The 21,034-nt window shown below is 38.1% G+C and overlaps 1 protein-coding gene and 1 long non-coding RNA gene across 48 annotated transcripts; both read right to left on the reverse strand.

Annotated features, from left to right (window-relative positions):
* Positions 1-574: 574 nt before the first annotated feature.
* LOC143847566 (uncharacterized) lies at positions 575-5,935 on the reverse strand. 46 transcript variants are annotated; one of them, XR_013235109.1, is made up of 10 exons: positions 5,773-5,935; positions 5,584-5,675; positions 5,200-5,299; positions 4,385-4,423; positions 4,151-4,231; positions 3,276-3,325; positions 3,036-3,097; positions 2,833-2,876; positions 2,148-2,229; positions 1,180-1,544 (listed from the first exon to the last, which is right to left on the reverse strand). XR_013235109.1 is itself a non-coding variant. In XM_077356464.1 (8 exons), the coding sequence occupies exons 3-7, from the start codon at positions 5,262-5,264 to the stop codon at positions 2,164-2,166; spliced, it is 306 nt and encodes a 101-aa protein (XP_077212579.1). In that variant the 5' UTR covers positions 5,265-5,299; positions 5,584-5,675; positions 5,773-5,935; the 3' UTR covers positions 577-972; positions 2,148-2,163. The 46 variants fall into 46 exon arrangements, 12 of the variants coding, with proteins under 12 accessions (XP_077212579.1, XP_077212584.1, XP_077212582.1 ...); XR_013235098.1 differs by having other exon boundaries at positions 4,140-4,231; XR_013235094.1 differs by having other exon boundaries at positions 2,833-2,899; positions 4,140-4,231.
* A 6,203-nt stretch (positions 5,936-12,138) lies between these two features.
* LOC143847569 (uncharacterized) lies at positions 12,139-19,386 on the reverse strand. Of its 2 annotated transcripts, XR_013235117.1 has the most exons (4): positions 19,244-19,386; positions 16,417-16,501; positions 13,926-14,003; positions 12,139-12,520 (listed from the first exon to the last, which is right to left on the reverse strand). It is a non-coding gene; the product is annotated as an uncharacterized LOC143847569 (long non-coding RNA). The 2 variants fall into 2 exon arrangements; XR_013235116.1 differs by lacking the exon at positions 19,244-19,386 and having other exon boundaries at positions 16,417-16,606.
* Between the last annotated feature and the right edge of the window lie 1,648 nt (positions 19,387-21,034).

Here is a 21,034-nt window from a genome sequence, read left to right on the forward strand (position 1 = left end):
CCGAGCCTGGCCAAGCTCGGCTCGGCTCGTTTACACCCCTAACTGCATCTACTCCAAATGTTTTCTTATCTTCTGATGAGACTTTTACTTCACTATGTCATTCAACAATCTATCAACTTGAAAGGCAAGAGAACACTAATAAACAGAGCATACAAACACATGACTGATCATCACTACAATAGAGGACTAACATGCTATAGTTTTTTTTTTTTTTATGACGTAGGGTGTCCCCACCCCACTTTGTAGAGTGAGACTAATTCCCTCCGGATGCGCGCAATCACCCGTAAACCACGTGCATCGGGTAAGCCCAAGGGGGATTCGAACTCTCGTCTCTGGAGGGTGCACAATTAATAACAATATTGTCCAAGAATTTTTGAAGATTGCTAATTTTTCTAAGGGAAATGATATCAGCACTGTAATGTTTTAAGAGATGCTAAAAAAGCTCTTATATACCAGTTTAAAAAGAAAAGACAGGGTAGGACCGCACATCTATTAAAACATTGCAGTGCTGATATCATTTCCCAATTTTAAATATCATTTTTATTAATAAAACTAAATGAAAGTTGATTTTTCCGTCCAGGGGAAAAATCTAAGAAAATATCAAGATTTTTTCTGTATCATAAACATCTATTGAGATCTCTCCAGCTTCCATTGGAATTTCATTCTGTTTACAAATTGCAGTTTCCATGACAAAACGATATAAACAGGTAGTAAAACTTTTGCATGAATAAGCAAAAACTAAGAAAACTTACATTTACAGGCTCGAGAAAAGTAATGTGGGTGGAATGTGGACAATCTCGAAGCAGTCTCAAGCAATAAACATACACCATATAAGATGTGCTCCATCAGTCTTTCCTTTCTAAAGGCAAAAACACAGATCATGACAAAAAAAAATTGAAGCTTATTAAAATAGCAGCCACTAACCTTGCCACATACAGTTTCAAAGAAGAGAGTCACGTCTGCTCGATAAACCTTACACAAAATTTACAAATAATTCAGAAATATGACTTAGGGCCTCCATGTTCAAAGTTCAAACAAATATGTATTTTACATCACTGGAAACTGATATTGATTAATAAACCACAATCCAAGATTCATGTAACTTCTTTAATAGAACTGGTAATTGGTATACAGAGTAAACAAATCTGAACAAATTACATCAGCCTCACCAAAGTAATATAAAACAACAAAGGCATGCATACTTTTACTTCATTGTTATTTGAGGCTTGAGTTCCAAATAATTTGTGCTTCATTATCAGGCTTCCATAGGCTTCCATAGACAACAGCTTTACTGAGTAACCCCTTAATCTCATGTACAAGGAAAATTAATGGGGAGCCCTTTTATCTTGAAGCTTCACACCTATCATATGGTCTCTTTCTCTACAAGCATTTCGCTAGTTATAAATGGTCTTTAAAGCCCTTCATTCCAATCTCCAAACAGTCGTAATTATTCTTATTTGCAGGAAAACAAAATTTGGGGAGTTGTATATACCCGGTGAGAAAAAATTATACCCTCAAAGAGTTGCTCCCTTCCATCCTTTTGCCTAAAATAAAATAAAATGTCACATAAATTCTCAAACCCAACCAGAGAATCCATTGCAAAGTCCGACCAGAAAATATTAATTTATATTGGATACATAATTGAAAGTTGCATAGAGGAAAACGATATAGGGAAGAATTGTTACTGAAGATAAATTGAACGAATTGTATTATTCACAAGGAATGCTCCGGCCAAACTTGTAAATCCCAAACTCCAGTTCCAACTAAAAAAAGGTATAACTTGTTCTGCTTTAAAAGCAAAATGTCATAAAAAAAGTATAGATTCTATAGACAAACAATATGGCAATGGGGCCATCATATAGAATAGTTCATCATAGAGAAATTATATGATGAGTGGGCATACAAACTCGTCCTTTTTTTTTTTGGAAAGTTAATAGAAATTTTCATTGATACTGGGAAACATACACTGGGGACCAGAGGTCCCATCTAGCATTACATAGTATCATTACATAATAACTTAAAAGTAGCAAACAAAAACAATTGAAATATAAAAATAATTTAATAGAGCTCTAATTCAACTATACTGGTAGAATTCTTAAAAAGGGAATGTAATTACTAACTAAGAAGAAACAAAAAGAGAGCATTACAGTTAGTTATAGTTTGCTATGAAAAGCAATCAGGTTCAAAATACCAGCTTGAGCTGCCAACTATATATGTAGCTTGCCTTGCCTGAAAAACAAAACATAAATGTTTGGAAAATGATTATGGCATGTGGATAAAAAAAGTGGTGGCAGTGAACCATAGCATAAATAACTAAGGATTTTCAGTAATGTAATTGATTGTTCATAGGAAGACAAAGAAATAATCAAAACCCACTAATCCTAACTTCCAAATTGCAAAGCCCTACTGATTCCGTCTCTGATTCCCACCAGAGGTAATCCATTCCGATCCCCAACCCTACTTTAAACACATCGATCAATGTAGCCCAGAGATACCACTAATATAATGGCTCCTAAATTTGATTGATGAGGACTGTTCACTTAATATGCCTTACTTTGTATCCCACATGGCCCATATATCATGCCTATAATCCAGTCCTAACATCTAAGTTGTACTTTTTATAGTTCAACATGATAGATTGCCATTGAAAAGTGCAAATCATCTTAGAAGGAGAGATTGCCAGGAAATCTCTGAGGAGTAAAAACCCATTAGCCATAGAGGTATAGATATAAGGGACTGATCCATCAAATGTAAGAAAACATCACATACACAAAGCATTTGAAAGAAACCCAAAGGTCTCCATGTACTCCAAAGGTTGTTTACAAAAATTACCTGATACACCCAAATCCTTGCAGGGATTGATGGATTTGAGGCACCTGGGGAACCCAAAGCAGCAAATCTTCAAAAATCAAATTCAAGGTGGTCTCAAGATCCATCTCTAAAAATGGAAACAGATCATCAGACTGTAGAATAAAACCCAATCCAAAAGACCCAAATAAGGCTAAGATTTCTCTATATCACAAACACAGTAAAACCTCTTTAAATTCACTGATCTCAAATAGGGATTATTGGGAACAGAATTCCCACTCCAGATTCTCTGCATGAAGTATTAGAAGGCTTGAGTATTCTGCACTAAGTACTAAAATATTCTATTTCTTGATGAAAACAGAGACAAAAAGCAGAACGAAATCCTATATTCCAGTGCAAATGTGACCTGACATGGAAATGGATGAAAGGCAGAAGTTTTAAAAAAACAAAGGGGGTCCATTATTAACCTTGCTGGCAGCCGTGGTCTTTTCCGTCAAAAGCCCCTTCCCTCCTTTTCCTACCATTTTCATGTCGAGAGAAAAAGGAAGAAAGAAAATGAGAATCCAATAATAATTACCAAAATGAAAAAAGAAAGAAAGAAAAAAGGAAATAAGCTCTGGTGTTCAACAAAAAAATAAATCAAATCACCTCTGCCATTTTTGATCTCAAGACCCCTAATGGCAAAAGAATGAGAAAGCTTGCGATGACACTATATCATTCTTTCATGAAATCGCTACGGATAAAATGTCTTCAGATCACAAAATCCAAAGATGAAAGGAAGAAAACAGAAAATAAAGTAAAGTCGAAAACCTACGAATGAAAAGGAAACCAAGTGAATAATACAACAACAAAGAACCCTAAGAATTATATGCTTGCTCTCAGTCACGACTAACAATAGAAGTGTCCAATGATCAGTTTTGCACACACAATCGATTCTCAAAATAAAAAGCAAACATGACCATAGTTGCACGAAGAAGAGATGGGCTGGAGTTGTCCTCAAGAGCAAGGATGTGGGGCATCTGAAAGAGCTAGGAAGCAAGCCTCACATGTATTTGACAGAAAAAAACAGAAAAGAAAGTTCAGTCGAAAACCTACCAAAAGGATTATTTAATATATTTATTTGAAAAATGGAATGGAATTTTTTCTACTGATAAAAAATATTGTAGGAATTAGCAGGTAAAAGGTGATAACCACAACCATTAAAAGGGCATAGAATGAATATCCCATTTGGGACCTGGAAAAAAAATTTAAGTTTCAAAGAAAGGAAAGCTGAAAAATCAAAAGTAGTCAAAGAAATTGCGCAGAAGAAAAAAATAGAGGGGAGAACTTACTACAAAATCACCTCACTATCTTGTCCAGGAGCTTGATCCGTGCTCGAACCATTGTAGTTCTATGTCGAAAGCATGAGGGGATCACTAAAAGGCTGTGGAAGTGTATGTTCGGATAAAAGTTAAAAAAAAGGCATATATAACCATAACCAAATCCATCGACCATATAGATCATCAGTCAAAGAAAAATAAAAGAAAAAAGAAACTCAAAGAAAGGGATAAGAAAGAAAAAAAATTGTCACCCTTACTTTGCTCCTAATGTCCATACCAGATGCCCCAAATCCTATCTAAAAACAAACATAAAACAAGCAAAATAAAAACTCCAAATAGCAAGATAAGTACAGAGCAGAACAAATACATAAAAAGACATCTCCAATACCATATAATACTAATCCCACAAGATTTACCTGTTAAAACCATAAAACCAGCACTGCACAACTGAAATTGACGGACATAATAAGGAAGTCACACATTCCTTTTTTGTCTAAACTTTGGAGTATTAGTGAACAAATAAAACCCATTTCACACGTTTATATAATCCAAAACCTAAAAATCATTGAATCAAAATCATTCTTTTCAAGTAATCTTCCGCTATAAATTCACAATAAAAAAATTGAATAATTACAGTGCCATTAAAAAAAAATATTCAAATAATTAGCGCAAAATGCAAAAGCATCCCATGTAGGCCAAACAAATCAATTTAGAATGTCTGGCATCTAAAAGAAAACGAAATCCATATCAGTAACTGAATTCAATAAAAATGGCAAACATAAATGAAAACGAAGGACATCTTTTTTCCAAAACATGGAGGAAACTGGAAACCTACGGCATCTCAACATATAGCACCTACTGCATCTCAACATGTAGCACCTACTACATCTCAACATATAGAATTAACCCATGTTTTAGTGCCTATGGCACGCATAATCACATGAAGAGACTCGCTAATGACAGGATAGATATGTGACTATAGAGCAGTCCTACTTGTTATTTATCAAATAAATTAATCAGGCTTCACAGTCAATTAATTAACTGGATCAAGGGGAATCAAAGATATACTTACAAATGGTATGGCAGTGTAGCAAATGCCAACCAAATGTTGTCACGGAAGTCGAACATATCAAGCATCAATCTTCAAACATCATTCCTCAAACAAAGCACTCCTCCATGAAAGAAAAAACAAAAGACTTTCAGTGAACATAATGAGCAGCTTGCTCCCATCATCAAACATAATTCAATTTTGCCCATTTTTAGGATTTTGTTTTTAAGGCATAATGAGATACTACCAGTTCAGAAGAAGAAAAAAATGATGAGTTACTATGGACACCAGAAAATATTAATAACAGAAAAAAGAAGAAAAGAAAACATGAACATCCAAATATAATAACACCAATCAAGGTTTATACCAATAGTGAAAAAGAACAAATACAGAGTGTGTGTGAAATACCCACGGAACAAGCATAACTCCTACAGTCCTACGGTGATTCCAGCTATGAGATCCACCTACAAAATATGCTCCACCTGTAGGTTCGAATCCATCTGCAGCAGGGCAAATTTGTTCTATTAGTTCGTTTTGATGGAAGAAAGGCAAAAGAGATTTCAAATTTCAAAGCATCCGTTTTGAAACAAAACAAACCTAGAAATAGAGAGAGATTAGGGGACTGAGAGGGAATGAGATTGACAGCGAGCGAGCATCCCTTGGAAAAATCGCCTAACACCTGAGAGAGGAGATGAATTTTAAAACCGAAAAAATCCTAAGTCTGCCGTGAGAATGGCTCGCCTTGAAAAAAATACTTAAACCAGATTACCAAAATATACAATTGATTTGCTACAAGGGCATTACCTTTCTTCAGAATAAACGAAAAAGTAAGGAGGGAAAAAAAGGATGATCCAAACCGTCCATTTAATGGGCCACAATATAAATTGATTGTTCCCAAAAAATAATGTAGATATGATAATTCCATGCCCTTCTTTTAGAAAAACTTCCTATTGTATCCTATTAGCTAGGGGCATTTACATCATTTTGATGCTAGAAGTTTGTCTGAATGAGAAATGATTTGAGGGTACAATCGTCAATTGCATACGAAAAGTACCGCCATATGGTACCTATCTATGACAATTACGGAAAAAAAACTACGAAAAAGAGGTATAGACATATGACAATGACGAAAAAACTACGTTATATGACGCATTCGAGACAAGTTACAAAATATTGACGGATGCCGAGCACCTGAAGAGGAACAACAATTATGGAAACCTCTATCGATTTGAGGGCTACGATCAGTCTATGGAAATGATTTTACAAGCACAACCGATTGATGTTGTGTTCCATCACATGGACGGTTTGGATCAACCTATAACCCTCTATAGATCGGAGGGTTAGGATCAACCTATGAAAATTATTTTTAGGGCACAACCTATTTAGGCAGTGACCCATCTAATGGACGATTTGGATCATCCTATGGTACGGGCCATACCGTACATTTTAATAAAGTGAGGAGTGCGATCATCAAAATATGGTGAGTAGTGCCATTATAAAATATGGCAGTGAGGACATTAGCACTATATATAATTTGAAACCATCGCTGTTACTTGGATGTTCCCGTGCGGGTCGGGTTCAACCCGAATTTGGGTTGGGTTGGGTTGGGTTGAGATTTTTCACAAATCGGGTTGGGTTGGGTTGGGAAAAATCAACCCGAATTGGAAATCGGGTTGGGGCGGGTTGGGGTGTCGGGCAACCCAACTCGACCCGAAACCCGAATTTGGGTTCCATCTGAAGAAGTTCTGTATATGTATTTTTCTTTTTCAACATTGAAATAGTCTCCACAGTTCACAATGGACGGCTTAGATAATCCTATGGTGCGGGCTATACCGTACTTTAATCAAGTGAGGACTGTGATCATCAAAATATAGTAGTGGGGATAACATTTCCCTTTGTTAATTATTAGTCCCTGTTTGTTTTGGATTTTGAGAACCGATTGTGAGTTAAAAACTGATTATTGGTGACTCACTATTGGTTCCCAAAATCCAAAACAACTCGGCTTGAGTTGAGGTGGTCAACAATTGGTACCATATCAAATCGGGTCAACCCGACCCAACCCAGCCCGAATTGGAAATCGGGTTGGTTCGGGTTGAGGAAATTGCAAATCGGGTTGGGTTGGGTTGAACCCAGCCGGGTTGGACATTGGGTTGGGTTGGAAAAATGGGTTTTGCGGGTTGGGTCGGGTTGGCCTCAACCCGACCCGAGTTACACTCCTAACGATGACGAAAAAACTACTTTTCCTTATTCACTATGTGAGGGTCAAATTACAAAAAGTTTGATATTACGAAAGACACTTTTTTTTCCAAACAAAAAAAAAACTGGTCATAAAAGTAATGGAATAGAGTAGGTCAGCCCTTACGAAACAATGAAAAACACTTAGGAACCAAGAGGATTGATCTTCCCTCTAAGAAGATCAATCACGTTAGGCAATGTCTGAAACCATTTATAATCCCACATGCATATGATACCAACAAAAAATAATTATTACTCACCACTTGACATTTCATAAGGGATGATCTACTCTATTCCATTACTTTTCATGGAGGAGTTAGAAGGACAAAAAAATGAATTGCCAAAGTGCCCGTCGAATAGAAAATGGATTCCGAAGTTTTTGTAAAAACTTCTTGTTTTACCTTAAAATTCACAACCATCTCTCCTATTCTGGACAAGTAGATTCAATCCTCTACAGTTGAAAGCTTTGAAGACTATGTGGCTCTCCACCTTGTGATTTGTTTTCTGTATTCGGACCATCTCATCCCCTTTTTTTTTTTGCAATAAAGTTGGCTACCATTTAAAAAAAATGAATTGCCAAAGTGCTCGTCGAATAGAAAATGGATTCCAAAGTCTTTGTACAAACTTCTTGTTAATACACATGTTGAAATAAACAAATTGAAATAAACAATGAAAGACACTTTTTTTTCATGAAAATGTCAAATTACTTTTCCTTATTCACTGTGCTTTTTTTAACCAAACTGATCATAAAAAAAACTTTTATCTTTTTACCTTTTCTTTCCACACAAAATTGTACGTAAAACAAATTTTATGCTCATTTTATTTTAACGCCTATTTTAGGGAGCCTGGCTATTAGTCATTGCTCTTCTACCATTTCATCAATCAATTGATATGCAACTACGCATTTGTGGTAGCTCATGCTCGGAGCATCTTCATCTTGCTTTTCTTTCTGTCCAGAAGTTGCCAAGTTGGCTCCATAGCGATTGTTATGTTAGCATAGTATGAATTAAAATTCATATGCAGTATTATCTTGTTTGCTAAGACTCTTAGTTGCACGTGCCTTTTTTACTAGTATTTAAAACTCAATATGGAAGTTTGTTAGTGAGGCCTCAACAAATTGTATCTTGTTCCGTCCTAAAATGACACCAATAGCCATATTAGGGTCACACTTTTTTAGTTCTTTTATTCTCTTCCATTTCATAGATGCACATAGGAATGTTTAAAGTCAAATATGGAAGTTTGTTCGTGAGACCTCAACAAATTCTAGCTCTCCACAATCTCCACTGTACACATTGCATGTGTATGGTGATCAGAATAGGTGGGTCCACCCATCAAAAAAAGAAAAGAAATGGTGGGTCCCATGGAATAGGGCAGGAGATCAAACAAAACCCACTTTAATAATCCAATCCCAGTCGTCCAATTAAAAGACATTTGTTCCCATTTTTGTTTAATCTATCCATTTATAGGCCGTCACATGTGTAATTAAATTAGGGAAGTGATACATTCACCCCTTTTTTCTAGTTGGGACAGCCCCTCTAGTGTAGAGGGGGGCATCCCAACTAGGAAAAAAGGGGTGAATATATCATTTCCTTCAGGAAATGATAAATTTATTCCCCTTTTCTTCTCCGGGCTACCCCCGTCTAGTCTTTTTTAGGGGTGGACATAGGTCGGGTCTAACCCGAAGAACCGAACCGAACCGAACCGGCCTATTTGGTTCGGTTCGGTACGGGTCTAAACTTTTGTGGTTCGGTTCCGGTTCCATTTTTTGAGAACCGACATTAGCCGGTTCGGTTATGGGTTTGGGGTCTTGGGACCCAGAACTGAACTGGTTCACAGTTCTTTACATTTTAAAAAATTAACATTTAACAAAAATTTTAAAAAGGGCAGTGATGCTCCATCCCTGACGAATATAATCACCCCCTTTCATTTTAACGTTTTTGACTTTTGCCTTTTCACCGAATAAAAACTGTTAAAGGCACCCCATTTTTTACTTTTAAGTTACGGGGAACCTTAGCCCTACTTCATTTGGTTCCACAAAAGCTTGGCAGCCGTCGGAATTTGGTTTGGATTTGGTATTCTATTCCACATTTGGTTGCCAAAATGCATTGGACTCCCATTGATTCCCTTAGATTTCTCTCATGTAATGATTGCTTGTCTCTTTCTTGTCCCTTATCCCAAAAGCAAAGAATTACGGTTGAACTTTCTAGGGAATGATGCTCTCTCTATCTCTATCTCTCTCTTCTCTCTCCATATATTGGTAATGACACTCCCTACTTTTTCTCCTACTCTCCCATTATTTGCCGCGCAACCAAACACTACTACATAATTTTCCGAGGTAATTCTAGGCAAATCAAAATTTTTGTCTCTTCCCTTTGACTTCCTATTCCACTACTCTCCGAGCCAATCCAAGCAACCAAACGTAGAAAGGGAGGAGAAAATTCTAAACCCTAGGTTGATATTCGCTAAAGAGGTAAAAAGAATCCCATCTCTCTGCCACCAACTCTTCAAGCATTAAGATTTATAGAGAAGAACAAGAAAGATTTACAGTGTTTTTATTTTCAATTGGTGCCTAGTGTTGAAGTCTCTGTTCCATCCATTATCTGCAAATCTCAGTGCCCTCCTAGGGTGGCCTTTTTTGGATGGTCTGTTTGGAGCGATCGAATTCAAACCATTGAATTTCTAAGAAAGCGAGAAATGTTCTTGGTGGATCACTGCCCCTTGTGTCTCTCCGCGGGTGAGTCAATTAACCATTTGTTTATTCACTGTAAAGTTGCAAGAGAGGTTTGGGGTCTCATTTTATCGCGCTTCGGTGTTTGTTGGGTTTTTCCCAACTCCATATCTGATTTGATTAAAAGCTGGGAGCTGTGCCCGTGGAAAAAGAAAGGGAAAGTTCTTTGGAAGATTTGTCTACTGGCTACTTGGTGGGTTATTTGGAAAGAAAGGAATTCTAGGGTGTTTGAAGGGGAGTCTAAAACCCCATATTGGTTGTATGTAAAGATCATCGCTGCTTGTATTCTGTGGGCTAGAAGTCTTCCTTTCTTTAGGTTCGTTTCGGCTTTTGATCTTTGGGAAGTGTGGCAAATTATTTGTAATGAAGGAGGGAGTAAAGTTCAAATTTCACAACAATGGGAAGCACCTATGGTTGACATGGTAAAAATGAATTTTGATGGTTCGAGGTTAGGTAAGCCCGGACCAGCAGGTGTTGGCGGCTTGTGCAAAGATTCAGAGAGCACGGTTCTGTGGGCCTTTTTGGGGCCCATAGGTTTCTCGGATTCAAATGAGGCGGAAGTAAGAGCCGCATACTGTGGGATAAAACATTTGGAAAATGGGTCATTCGATAAGGTCATCGTGGAGGGTGACTCTTCAAATGCGATATCTTGGCTTTCGGGTCTTGCAGCTCCTCCCTGGACGTTCCTATCTTTAATTGAGGAAATCTCTGATTTAGTATTAGGTTCCTCTATAATTTTTAAGCATGTAAGGAGGTCTGCTAATAGTGTAGCAGACGCTCGAGCGAGAGAGGACGTGAATATGTTAGAATTGGAGTGGTTTGACTTCCTTCCTCCTTGATTTTGTTTTTTGATCGCCTAATGTAATCTTTTTGGACCATCTCGGTTCTGTATATTAATATATTAAATGTTGCCATTTCAAAAAGAAAGCCCACTTTTTTTTCTCTTTCATTGCAAGGTATGGATTTTTTTTTTCTATTTCTTTTGTGTTTTTTTCTCACAAAAAACGTGAAAGGGGTGATTACTTGGGCCCTGTTTGTTTTGGATTTTTGAGAATCGAATGTGATTCAGTTCAGTTGAGACTTGTGAGCCCTGTGATTCCTTGGGCCCTGTTATTTTTGGATTTTGAGAATCGAATATGAGTCCTTTAATCAGTTCAAAAGAACGGGGCCTTAAGTTTATGAAGAGGGCCGTGGAACCATGGTTCAGTTCTGGTTCGATTCGGTTCCGGTTCCCATATTTGGGAACCGACAGGCATCGGTTGAGGGGCCGATGGGACCCTTTAACTCAAACACAAAAACTTTTTAAAATGTAGTTTTTGTAAAACAGCTTCGGCCAATAACAATCAATAGGACTCACTTTCTATAAAGACCAAGCAGCCTTTAGGGAGATATCACAGTTCATCATTAAAATAAACTCTCTGAGATGATGAGAATTTATAAGAGTTTGTGATAGTTGGACCTAAAATTATACAGTGAACCGAGAGCAGGTCCTTTTCACAAATATAACACAATACCGAGCCACTGAAAACATTAAGTCCAACCAAAGGGTAAACCTATAAAAATTTAGCTACACAAATCTTGACGCGCACTGAACTTGTGCCTTGGCCAATTGGAAACCACAGATATCTTTCCAAGTACATTAAAATTCAAGGCCTAAGGTGAGTGACAGAAACCAAACACAAAAGAAAACAAATATTAGTCTAACATATGAGCAATACTCCAAGCAAGTGGCATACATGCAAGACAAAATAAGTCCCAAGGCAGAGATCTTATACCAATGGAGACCATATCTTACTTTGTTCAGTGTATACTTGCAACACACATTTCTCTGTGTATATACTTGCAACAGATCCATCACCAATTAGCTTAGGTGTCTTGGCTTCTCCACATGTATCAGATCTTATATTTAATTTCCACCACTTTGTATCAAAGTTCTTAAAGAGCTTTGTTGAAGCTACACGAAGGAACCTTATGCACAGTAAGAAATCGAGTCATATATGGAGAAAAAAAAAGCTGAGATGAAGATCCTTCCAGCTGATTTTAGAATAGATCGATTCCCATAATATGTAGCCTCAAATTTATATCAATTCCTTAAAACACATGGACCTTGATAGCTGAGTTTCGATTCTTATTACTTGAAGCTGTAGAGAGATGAATGACAAAGGATTTCACTATGAAAATTTGCACAAATTGTTGCAATTCAAGCAACTGGATTCAGAGGCACGAATCGGTCCAGATCTGCATCTCAAGAGCTCTTCTATGTGTGGATTCTTCAACGACCAAATTTCAATCCAGCAAGGGGTTGCCGAATCCTTTCTGTCACACCCCGAACCGACACCACGACTGGGCACGTGATAGTGCCGCACACCTGCAAAGCAAGCTCTACAAGCATGCAAGGCTCAATCAGAAATAATCCAGAACCACCCATGGCATTATTCAAAACATTTAAGTCCATACATAATTAAAATAAATAATAATAATATCAGAGTCTCTCTCTCTAACCGCCAAAATAAAAGCCTAAGAGCAAACACTCACTCAAACGTCAATCAAAAGAACTAAAGTTTCCCAATAAAGGGCGGCGCTCCTGCTCCATCAAATGTCCAAGGGAGTCAACTATCAAGATCTAAAAAATGTAATCCACGGGTGAGCTAACGCTCAGTAAAGTCAAAAAGTACTACTCTAGCCAGGTCTTAGGCTCTTAGCATGCTAAGGAAACAGAGGCTGAAACTCGGCTGAAACTAAAGGTTGGAATGAAACCGAAACATGAAGTGAGAACATAGTCGCACATTCTAAAGATAATTTCTTTTGCTTTATACTGCAGAGGAATTCAAAGTGAAGTTTAACATAAGTAATGTTATGACAATATAAAGTAACTAAACAGAATCACAAAATGAATAGTCCAAAATTCAATAAGAACCAACAGAGATCATGCATAAATCATATTTTGAAATTGAAACTGAAATTGATACACTTCAAAGTCACAGGCTTAGTCCAGAGCATATCATAATATACCACAAAATATTGTAGTTACAGAAGACGCGCTATTTTCTCACTGACGGTCAACGGTGTCAGACGTTCCTGGCAACGTATTAATCCCAATTGGTGGGATCAAGCCCCATTAGTGGGATCAAAATTCAGAATTCAAACCTACCCTTCACAAGAAGTGGCCAAAATAGAAAAAAAGGTCGGCCCAGTGCATGAGGCTCCTGCCATTACGGGGCCTGGGGAGTGGGGAGGGCTAGATGTACGCAGCCTTACCCCTGCAAAGAGGATGTTTCTGTGACTCGAACCCGTGACCACCAGGTTGCAATGGAGCAACCTTACAGTTGTGCCAAGGCTCGCCCTAAGTGCCCAAAATAGAATATGGCAATAAACATGAAGATGCATTAATCACAAGAGTTTAATACAAGTAGACACAGAGATTCACATGGACCATGGTTATGCATAGTCAGAAAACAAATGTCATTGCAATATTAGAGACAAATCAAGAAGTGCACAGATATCGAACATGGCAATAGTCACGAGGACATATATAGTCAACACCAGAAATTGCACTGGGGTTTGCATAAAACAGGGTTGTGCATAGCCAAAGATCCAAGGTTATGCCGATAATGAAGACAAATCGACGGTGTACGAAAACCACGATGACCGACGCACAGAACAATGCAAGACCCAATTTTTTTTATCAAAAGGAGGGCTATTGAATAGATTTCACATGTACACAATTCCATACGCTCGCATGAGATTTCTGAGGCCCAAAACTCTAAAGCAATACCATATTACTTACTTCGAATGGAGTTCGGGGTCCATTTGCGACCATGACAGTGAATTGTAGTGTTGAAAGTGAAGAACATTTCCTATGCACCTGCGTACAATATGTAATACCATACGGTATGTAATTTGATTAGCATTATGATTTACATGTATGTACTTTGGACAATATTTCCTAACAAGATACTCTCTTGTACCTTATATTAATTGATTTTTATATTAGGTATTAGAAATAAGAGTATAAATTATCAGCACCGGAACAATGTTGGTTCCTAGTTTGACAATAAAATATAAGAGATTATAAAATTATGGAGCATTAATAATTAGAGCCTAAATTTTACTACTTAAAAACAAATTCACTATCATATTATTATGAGACCACTTCATTGGCAATGTATGGGGACACAAGTTAATCAACTAAATGCAAATAAAACGCCAACTCTTTGTTTATTTGCCAATATTGCATTAAAATCTCTGGAGACTCCCAACGATGTCTCCCAGTTAATAATGACAATGAATAAGAGCAACAGGGGATCGGGGATTAATGACTCAAGGATTAGTAGAGGAAGCGCAAACCTTTCTCAGAAAGTAAGACTAAAAAAAAATACAACAAGCTCTAGATTTTCCATTTTTTGGTAGGTAAAAGAAAGAACAACATAATTGAGCCAAAATGGACAACTTATATCACAATCAACACTATCATTCACAGAGCTATTAGAAATCAAGATCAGCATCATTTTTTGGTAGGTAAAAGAAAGAACAACATGCCTCTGCACCATCTCCCTCACAAACTCTGGATCAAAATCAAGATCTGTCAACTCACGGTTCCACTCGTAAGCCTTCTTCATCCAGTCCCAGAATATGGTCTTGGTAATTAAGGGTGTCAATTTTGGCTCGGGCTCGGAAGCTCGCTCGAGCTCGGCTCGAATCCTTAACGAGCCGAGCCGAGCCCGATTTAGGCCAGGCTCGGCTCGGCTCGTTAAGGCTCGTTAAGAATTTAATATATTTAAATATATATATATATATATATATATATATATATATATATATATATATATATATTATTAATATATACACTAAAAGGGTTGTCCAAGGAGTGAAAGGGGGAGGCAAAATATGTCACTTCATTTTTGGAACCCCATTTGTTACTTGGACCACCCCCCATAGTGTAAAAAAAGTAGTCAAATTACACTAGATAGGTCTGTCCAGGGAAGATGAGGGGTGTGAATTTAGTATAACCCGAGCTCGGTAAGGCTTGCGAGCCTGACCGAGCCTGACCGAGCCGAGCCTGGTTCGAGCCCGAGCCGAGCTTTTGAGCTTAACGAGCCGAGCCGAGCCGACCCTGGCCAAGCTCCACTCGGCTCGTTTACACCCCTATTGGTAATGCATCTCCCTTCCCAAATCCTATTCCAACCCTTCTCGCTCTTTGCCCTCAAAACATACTTACATAGACCTAAACATCATCATCATCGACGCATACCGGGCCTGCCTCACATCATCAATCAGCCTCCTCTTATGAACTACGAAGCCTCCTCGTATCAACTACGAGAACCTTTCCAGCCCCACCAATTCCAATTCCAATTCCCGCCTCCTTCAAGGCCCTCACCACTGCCTTTCTCTCCTCCCTCAATGCCCTAGCCCTAGCCTTTGCCTTTCTCTCCTCTTACACAATGAAAGGCCTAAAATCCAACGATTTGTAAAGCGTGGGGGCCGCAAAAAAGAGCTCCCGACCCAGTCCACTGCACAGTCTCTTCCATTCCCGTCTAAACAATAATCCTATCTACCAATTCATCATCATCTCCCACCCTCAATTCATCCTACCCTAAACATATCTGCGGTAATCTCAATCAAGGAGCTCCGGAGCTCGCCGCGATTCCAATGAGCAAAGATGTCAGCGAGCTCCGAATCGGAGAAGCCACCGGATTTCAAGAGGCGGCATGCCTCGGAGATAAGCTTCATATCTCCATACTCGATCCCATAATGGAGTTTGTTGACGAAATTTTCAGAACCATCCTCAGGGGTCATCCTCCAGCTCTGCGGAGACTCTCCGGAGGACATTTTCTATGTGGTTGGTGGGCCCGGAAGGAGCCGAGGGAGGGGACTTGGTGCGATCTATGTGGGTTTCGTAGACTTAGGAGATAGTTCGGTTGTAGACTGAGATTGGAAAGCGTTTGTCCACCATTTTTAAGGGCTAGGTTTTGCCCATCACGGCCGGACCGGAGAGGCCAATGCGGTAGAGGGCGATGTCCATTGAGTTAGGGATAGGGTTAGGGCTAGGGTTTAAGGGGAATGGAGAGCGAACAAGAAGACTGGGTTTTCGACCCTGGGACTCCCCTGCTTTACCTCTCGGACTGCTTTAATACGGGTTAAGGACCTAAGGTGGGTTAAAAACTTTCCCTATGCCCCAGGAGAAATTCTCACCAAAGATAAGTTATATGACATTTCAGAGGAAACCCTAGGACATATTTTTAATTCACTGCAAATAGTTTTCATAGATATGATATTACCTTTTCTGCCTGCTTGTTTAATAAGCTTCTTCCTTTCTTGGCCTAATACCCTAACAAGATCGACCCTGGGAGTGGTGGCCTTGCTCTGTAGACAACAAAACAAAAGATTGAAGTCTTAGAAAAGGGCAGCTGCTGGGCTTATTTGGAATGAGAGAAACTCTAGGACAGGTGTTTGAATGGAAGTAATTTAAGCCTCTTTGGTTAATGATATAACTATTGAACGGTCAAAAACAAATTATTGAAGTCTTAGAAAAGGCAGCCAGTACAACCACTCCAAACCGGTGTCTCTCCCTTTGGTGGGCCCAACAATTAATTTGTTGAAATCTTTGAACAAGGTAGACCCGTCCATATTTTTCGAAATGAACTCTATGACCCACACCATAGGATGATCCAAACTGTCCATTTGATGGGCCACAACCTAAATAGGTTGCACCCCAAACTCTCATTTCCATAGGATGATGTTAGCCCTCTGATCTAAAGAGAAACTTCATATTATGGAAACCTCTTTAGATTGGAGGGTTGCGATCATCCCGTGGAAATGTTTCTTTGGGGCACAACCTATTTACATTGTGGCCCATCAAATTGATGGTCTGGATCATCCTATGGTGCAGGTGTACGTTAATCGTCTGTTTCACTAGGCGGACATCCGGTTGGATCTCACAGTGTTCCCTTTTCTAATTCTTCACACAATTCAAGAAAACTCTTAAGGCTGATAGGTTAACAAATTAAGGTGTTACATGCACTAAAGCTAAATATATTGTCTCTTCTTCTTTTTACACTTTTCTATTGTATCAGCCTTTTCTTTTCTGTTCTTTGTTTTGTTTGAAAAAAATTGCTTATCCCTCCTTGACGAATACATGAAATTCCAGTTGGCATTCATAAATCACTAGAGTTTGCTAATTAATGGTTTGGCCTAAAAGATCATGCTGACGCACCATCCTAAATAGGATTTTCATTACCTGTCCAGACATTTTATATAGTCATATGGAGCAGTAATGGAATCATACGGTGTAAATGTTAGACAGGATCTTCGTAAATAGACCTTTTTGGGTAGATGTAAAGGCAGAAGGTCACCATTCCATCTGAGAGGGTCGATTTGAATTGCCATTCTGGTGTAGAAGAGACTACTGATCTATCTACTTATCTAGTTGAATTCCAAATTGTTTTATCATACCATATACTGCTGCAACTCCATTGACACTAATTTGATTAAAATCCATTGATATTGTACATATAAAATGACTCTTGGAGTATGGTATGTTCTATTGTAAATTTAATTCTTCATTAATGCTCTGCTAGGGTTCTACGAAACCCCAGCTTACTGCTCACCTATAAAAAAAATGAGAATTCATATGGTGGGACGACATGCATGCACTTGCATTCCAAAAAACAAAGTGGGACCCACTTTATTTGGGTGATCTAAACCTTTCATTTGTTGGGAGATGACGTAGATAGGGTGTGCCCAGAAAATCTTCTCCATAAGAAAATCTTCTCGAGTATGCAGTCAATGTGGAGTGGTTGGGACCAAGGTTTAAAATTTCGGTTTCGGACCCTGAAATTTCGAAATTTCGGTGAAATATTAAATTAAATTTTATTTAAAAAAAAAAACATATTTTTTGGGTCAAATTTTGGAAAAATCAAAATTTCGATCGAAATAAATGACTGTTTCGGGTTTTGGTGGTTTCGGTGTCGGTCTCCACCGAAATTCGAAAGTCGAAATTTAAAACCATGGTTGGGACCAGTAAACTCCTTTTTCAAAGTATAAAATAATTGCCGTAGGTCGCAGTTGAGTAATTGTTGGACTACATAAGATCCTGTTAGATTACTCTTTGTTGAAGTATAAATGATTAAATAATACCTACTCCAACGTCTTAGGCACTGCTTGTTTAAGATTATAACAACCGATTGTGAGTGCCAAACTTATTGTTGGACTCAAAACTACATTTAAATTTGAGTCCAATAATTGGTTTGGCACTCACAATTGGTTGTCATAATCTTAAGCGAACATGGCCTTAAGCTTTTCGAGTAATTGCTTGTTTGACATGGTATCAGAGCACAAAAGATAAAAAGGGGGCCACACCTGAGGAGTACTGAAGTATAAGTGATTAAATAACTCCAACTCCAACTGCATAAGCTTTTGGAGTAATTGATTGTTTGACACTCTCCAACCTTCTCTTTTTTTTTAAGCTTATGAAAGTAAGGCCCTGTTTGTTTGAGATTATGGCATTATGCCAATAGATTGTGAGACGAAAACCAATTATTGGACTTAAAATTGGTACTTTTGGCACGAGCATATGAGAGTAAGAAAATATGATGCACAAAGTGCATTTATTATTCTTTTAATTTTATAACTAATGTTGATCAAAGGTAATTATCAAGATTGTAGGGTCCACTAAGTCAATGGTCCTGATCACACTCATGTTTGCCATGTGACACCCGAGGTTGATCGAAGGTAATTGTCAGGATTCGTCTGTCTCATTATCAATATATGATATGCTACAGATGAAGTAGAAATATACTCTAATATTGATTTTTTTAATGGTACTCTAATGTTGATTTGTCAATCATGCTATGTTAAGATATACTGACCAAATGTCAATCACAAAAAGCTGAGGCTATCAATTTATTTGTCCATAGATTAACAGTAATATGGGTAGTGGTTATTATCAACAGTTATACATTGCACCAGTCCCTCTCCTAGTTATTTTTGAAGAAAAAAATGTCAAAGCATTGAAGATTAGGGTGACAAAAGGCCGACCTTATCTTGAAAAAAATGCTAACTAAGCAGGACAATTAAGCACAAAAATTGCATTGCTAAGATCCTAACCTTGTTCATTGGGCCCTGTGTTCTCATTTCTTCTTCCATTTGTGGGCCACTAGCTCGAAGGCTGAGAGAGAGAGAGAGAGAGAGGACCTACATGTGTTAATGGATAGACATGGATCAGATCAATCTGCCTTGGTCATGATCTATTTGGATCTATGGGCCAGATCCTTTTCAGATCCTACTTTATGAGTCTTGCTCCAGATCCATTTTGAATGGGACCGTCCATCAGAGTTCGTAGGTCCTACGTACATTGTACACAGTTAGGGCTTAGAAAATTACAAGAGAAATAGGAAAATTGTCCTCCTACAAACGAAAAAATGAGGAAATAAATTGTTGTTTGTTGTTTTAAGTATGGTTTTTAACTATTATTAAAATGAGAACGGTTTCTACATGCATGTGTAGATAAGTTATCTACACACTAGCATAAAATACAGTGGAGGCCCATATTGTTTAGGTGATCCAAACCATTCATTTGATTGGCCTTCACATAGATAGGGTGTCCACAAAAAATCAGCTCCATAGGATCATTCTAACCCTTCGAACCGTGGAGGCAAAAAATTGACAGATCTGTGAAGGTTTATACACGTCCATTTTACCTCCACAGATCATAGGGTTAGGATGATCCTATAGAGCTGATTTTTTATGGACACCCTATCTATCTGAGGGCCCATCAAATGAATGCTTTGGATCACCCAAACAATGTGGGCCCCACTGTATTTTAAGCTAGTGTGTAGATAACTTATCTACATATGTGTGCAGAAACCGTTTTCTCTATTAAAATATACCCCGTGAATAGATATAAATTAATGAAAATATGAGGCGTAGTTTTGTACAGTAGCACCCTCCATTCAGATTTAGGACACTCCATTGAATTTTGTGGCTACATCTGGGTCACGATCCAAAATAATTTTAGATTGATCCTTTGGATCCATCAAGACATCTGGGTCCATTGACACTCCAAAGGCTCCGTTTGTTGTGGATTTTGAGAACCAATTTTGAGTCCAAAGTCAGATTACTGGACTCAAATTTAAACAATAATCGGTTTTGGATTCACAATCAGTTCTCAAAATCCAAAACCAATGGAGCCTAAGAGAGATGATAATTTCTTATATATGAAAGAGTGGAACCCCATTTACACAGGAGGGTGCTTTGTGTTTCAACCTTGAGGTTGTGGGTTCGAGCCCAATTGTCCTACAAAATAAACAAAGGTACAAATGCAGACAGCTTGTTAATTACACAATCCAACCAATTCATTTGTTATTCTCCAACATGGTTTGGTTAGGTCATTACCTAAAATCTCTACTTAGGTGATCCTAATAATTCATATTATGACTTATAGAATATAATATACTTTTGACAACACTAATATTCATAACCACATAATTCCTGAACAAAGAATTTGGTCATATAAATATCCTCTTTCACGTGATGTGTTGGGCTTGGGCCAGCATCATCTCGTGAACCTTAATTATAAAATAGTACGTAAATTTATTTAAAATGGATTTGCTAGGGTCCATCACAGAAGGAATTTCGTGGATGGCCTGTTGCATGTGAGAGCAGCCACACCGGGGTCACATTTCAGCAGATTTTGTATTCATTCATTATGTGGCCGCTCTCAAATGCACTGAGCCATCTGCAAAATGCCTTCTGCAATGGACCCTAGAAAATCCCAAAGTGAAATAATGGTAGTATATGATAAAATACCCTTAGGTTATGTTTGGCAGCCATGAAAGTCTTTTCCATAAAATATTAGTTTATAAGAGGAGCAAGGAGGATAGGAGAGGAAAAGAGTTA

This window comes from Tasmannia lanceolata, unplaced genomic scaffold (assembly GCF_043159265.1).
Source record: "Tasmannia lanceolata isolate RefF3 unplaced genomic scaffold, GAP_Taslan_0.1 ptg000015l, whole genome shotgun sequence".
NCBI lineage: Eukaryota > Viridiplantae > Streptophyta > Magnoliopsida > Canellales > Winteraceae > Tasmannia > Tasmannia lanceolata.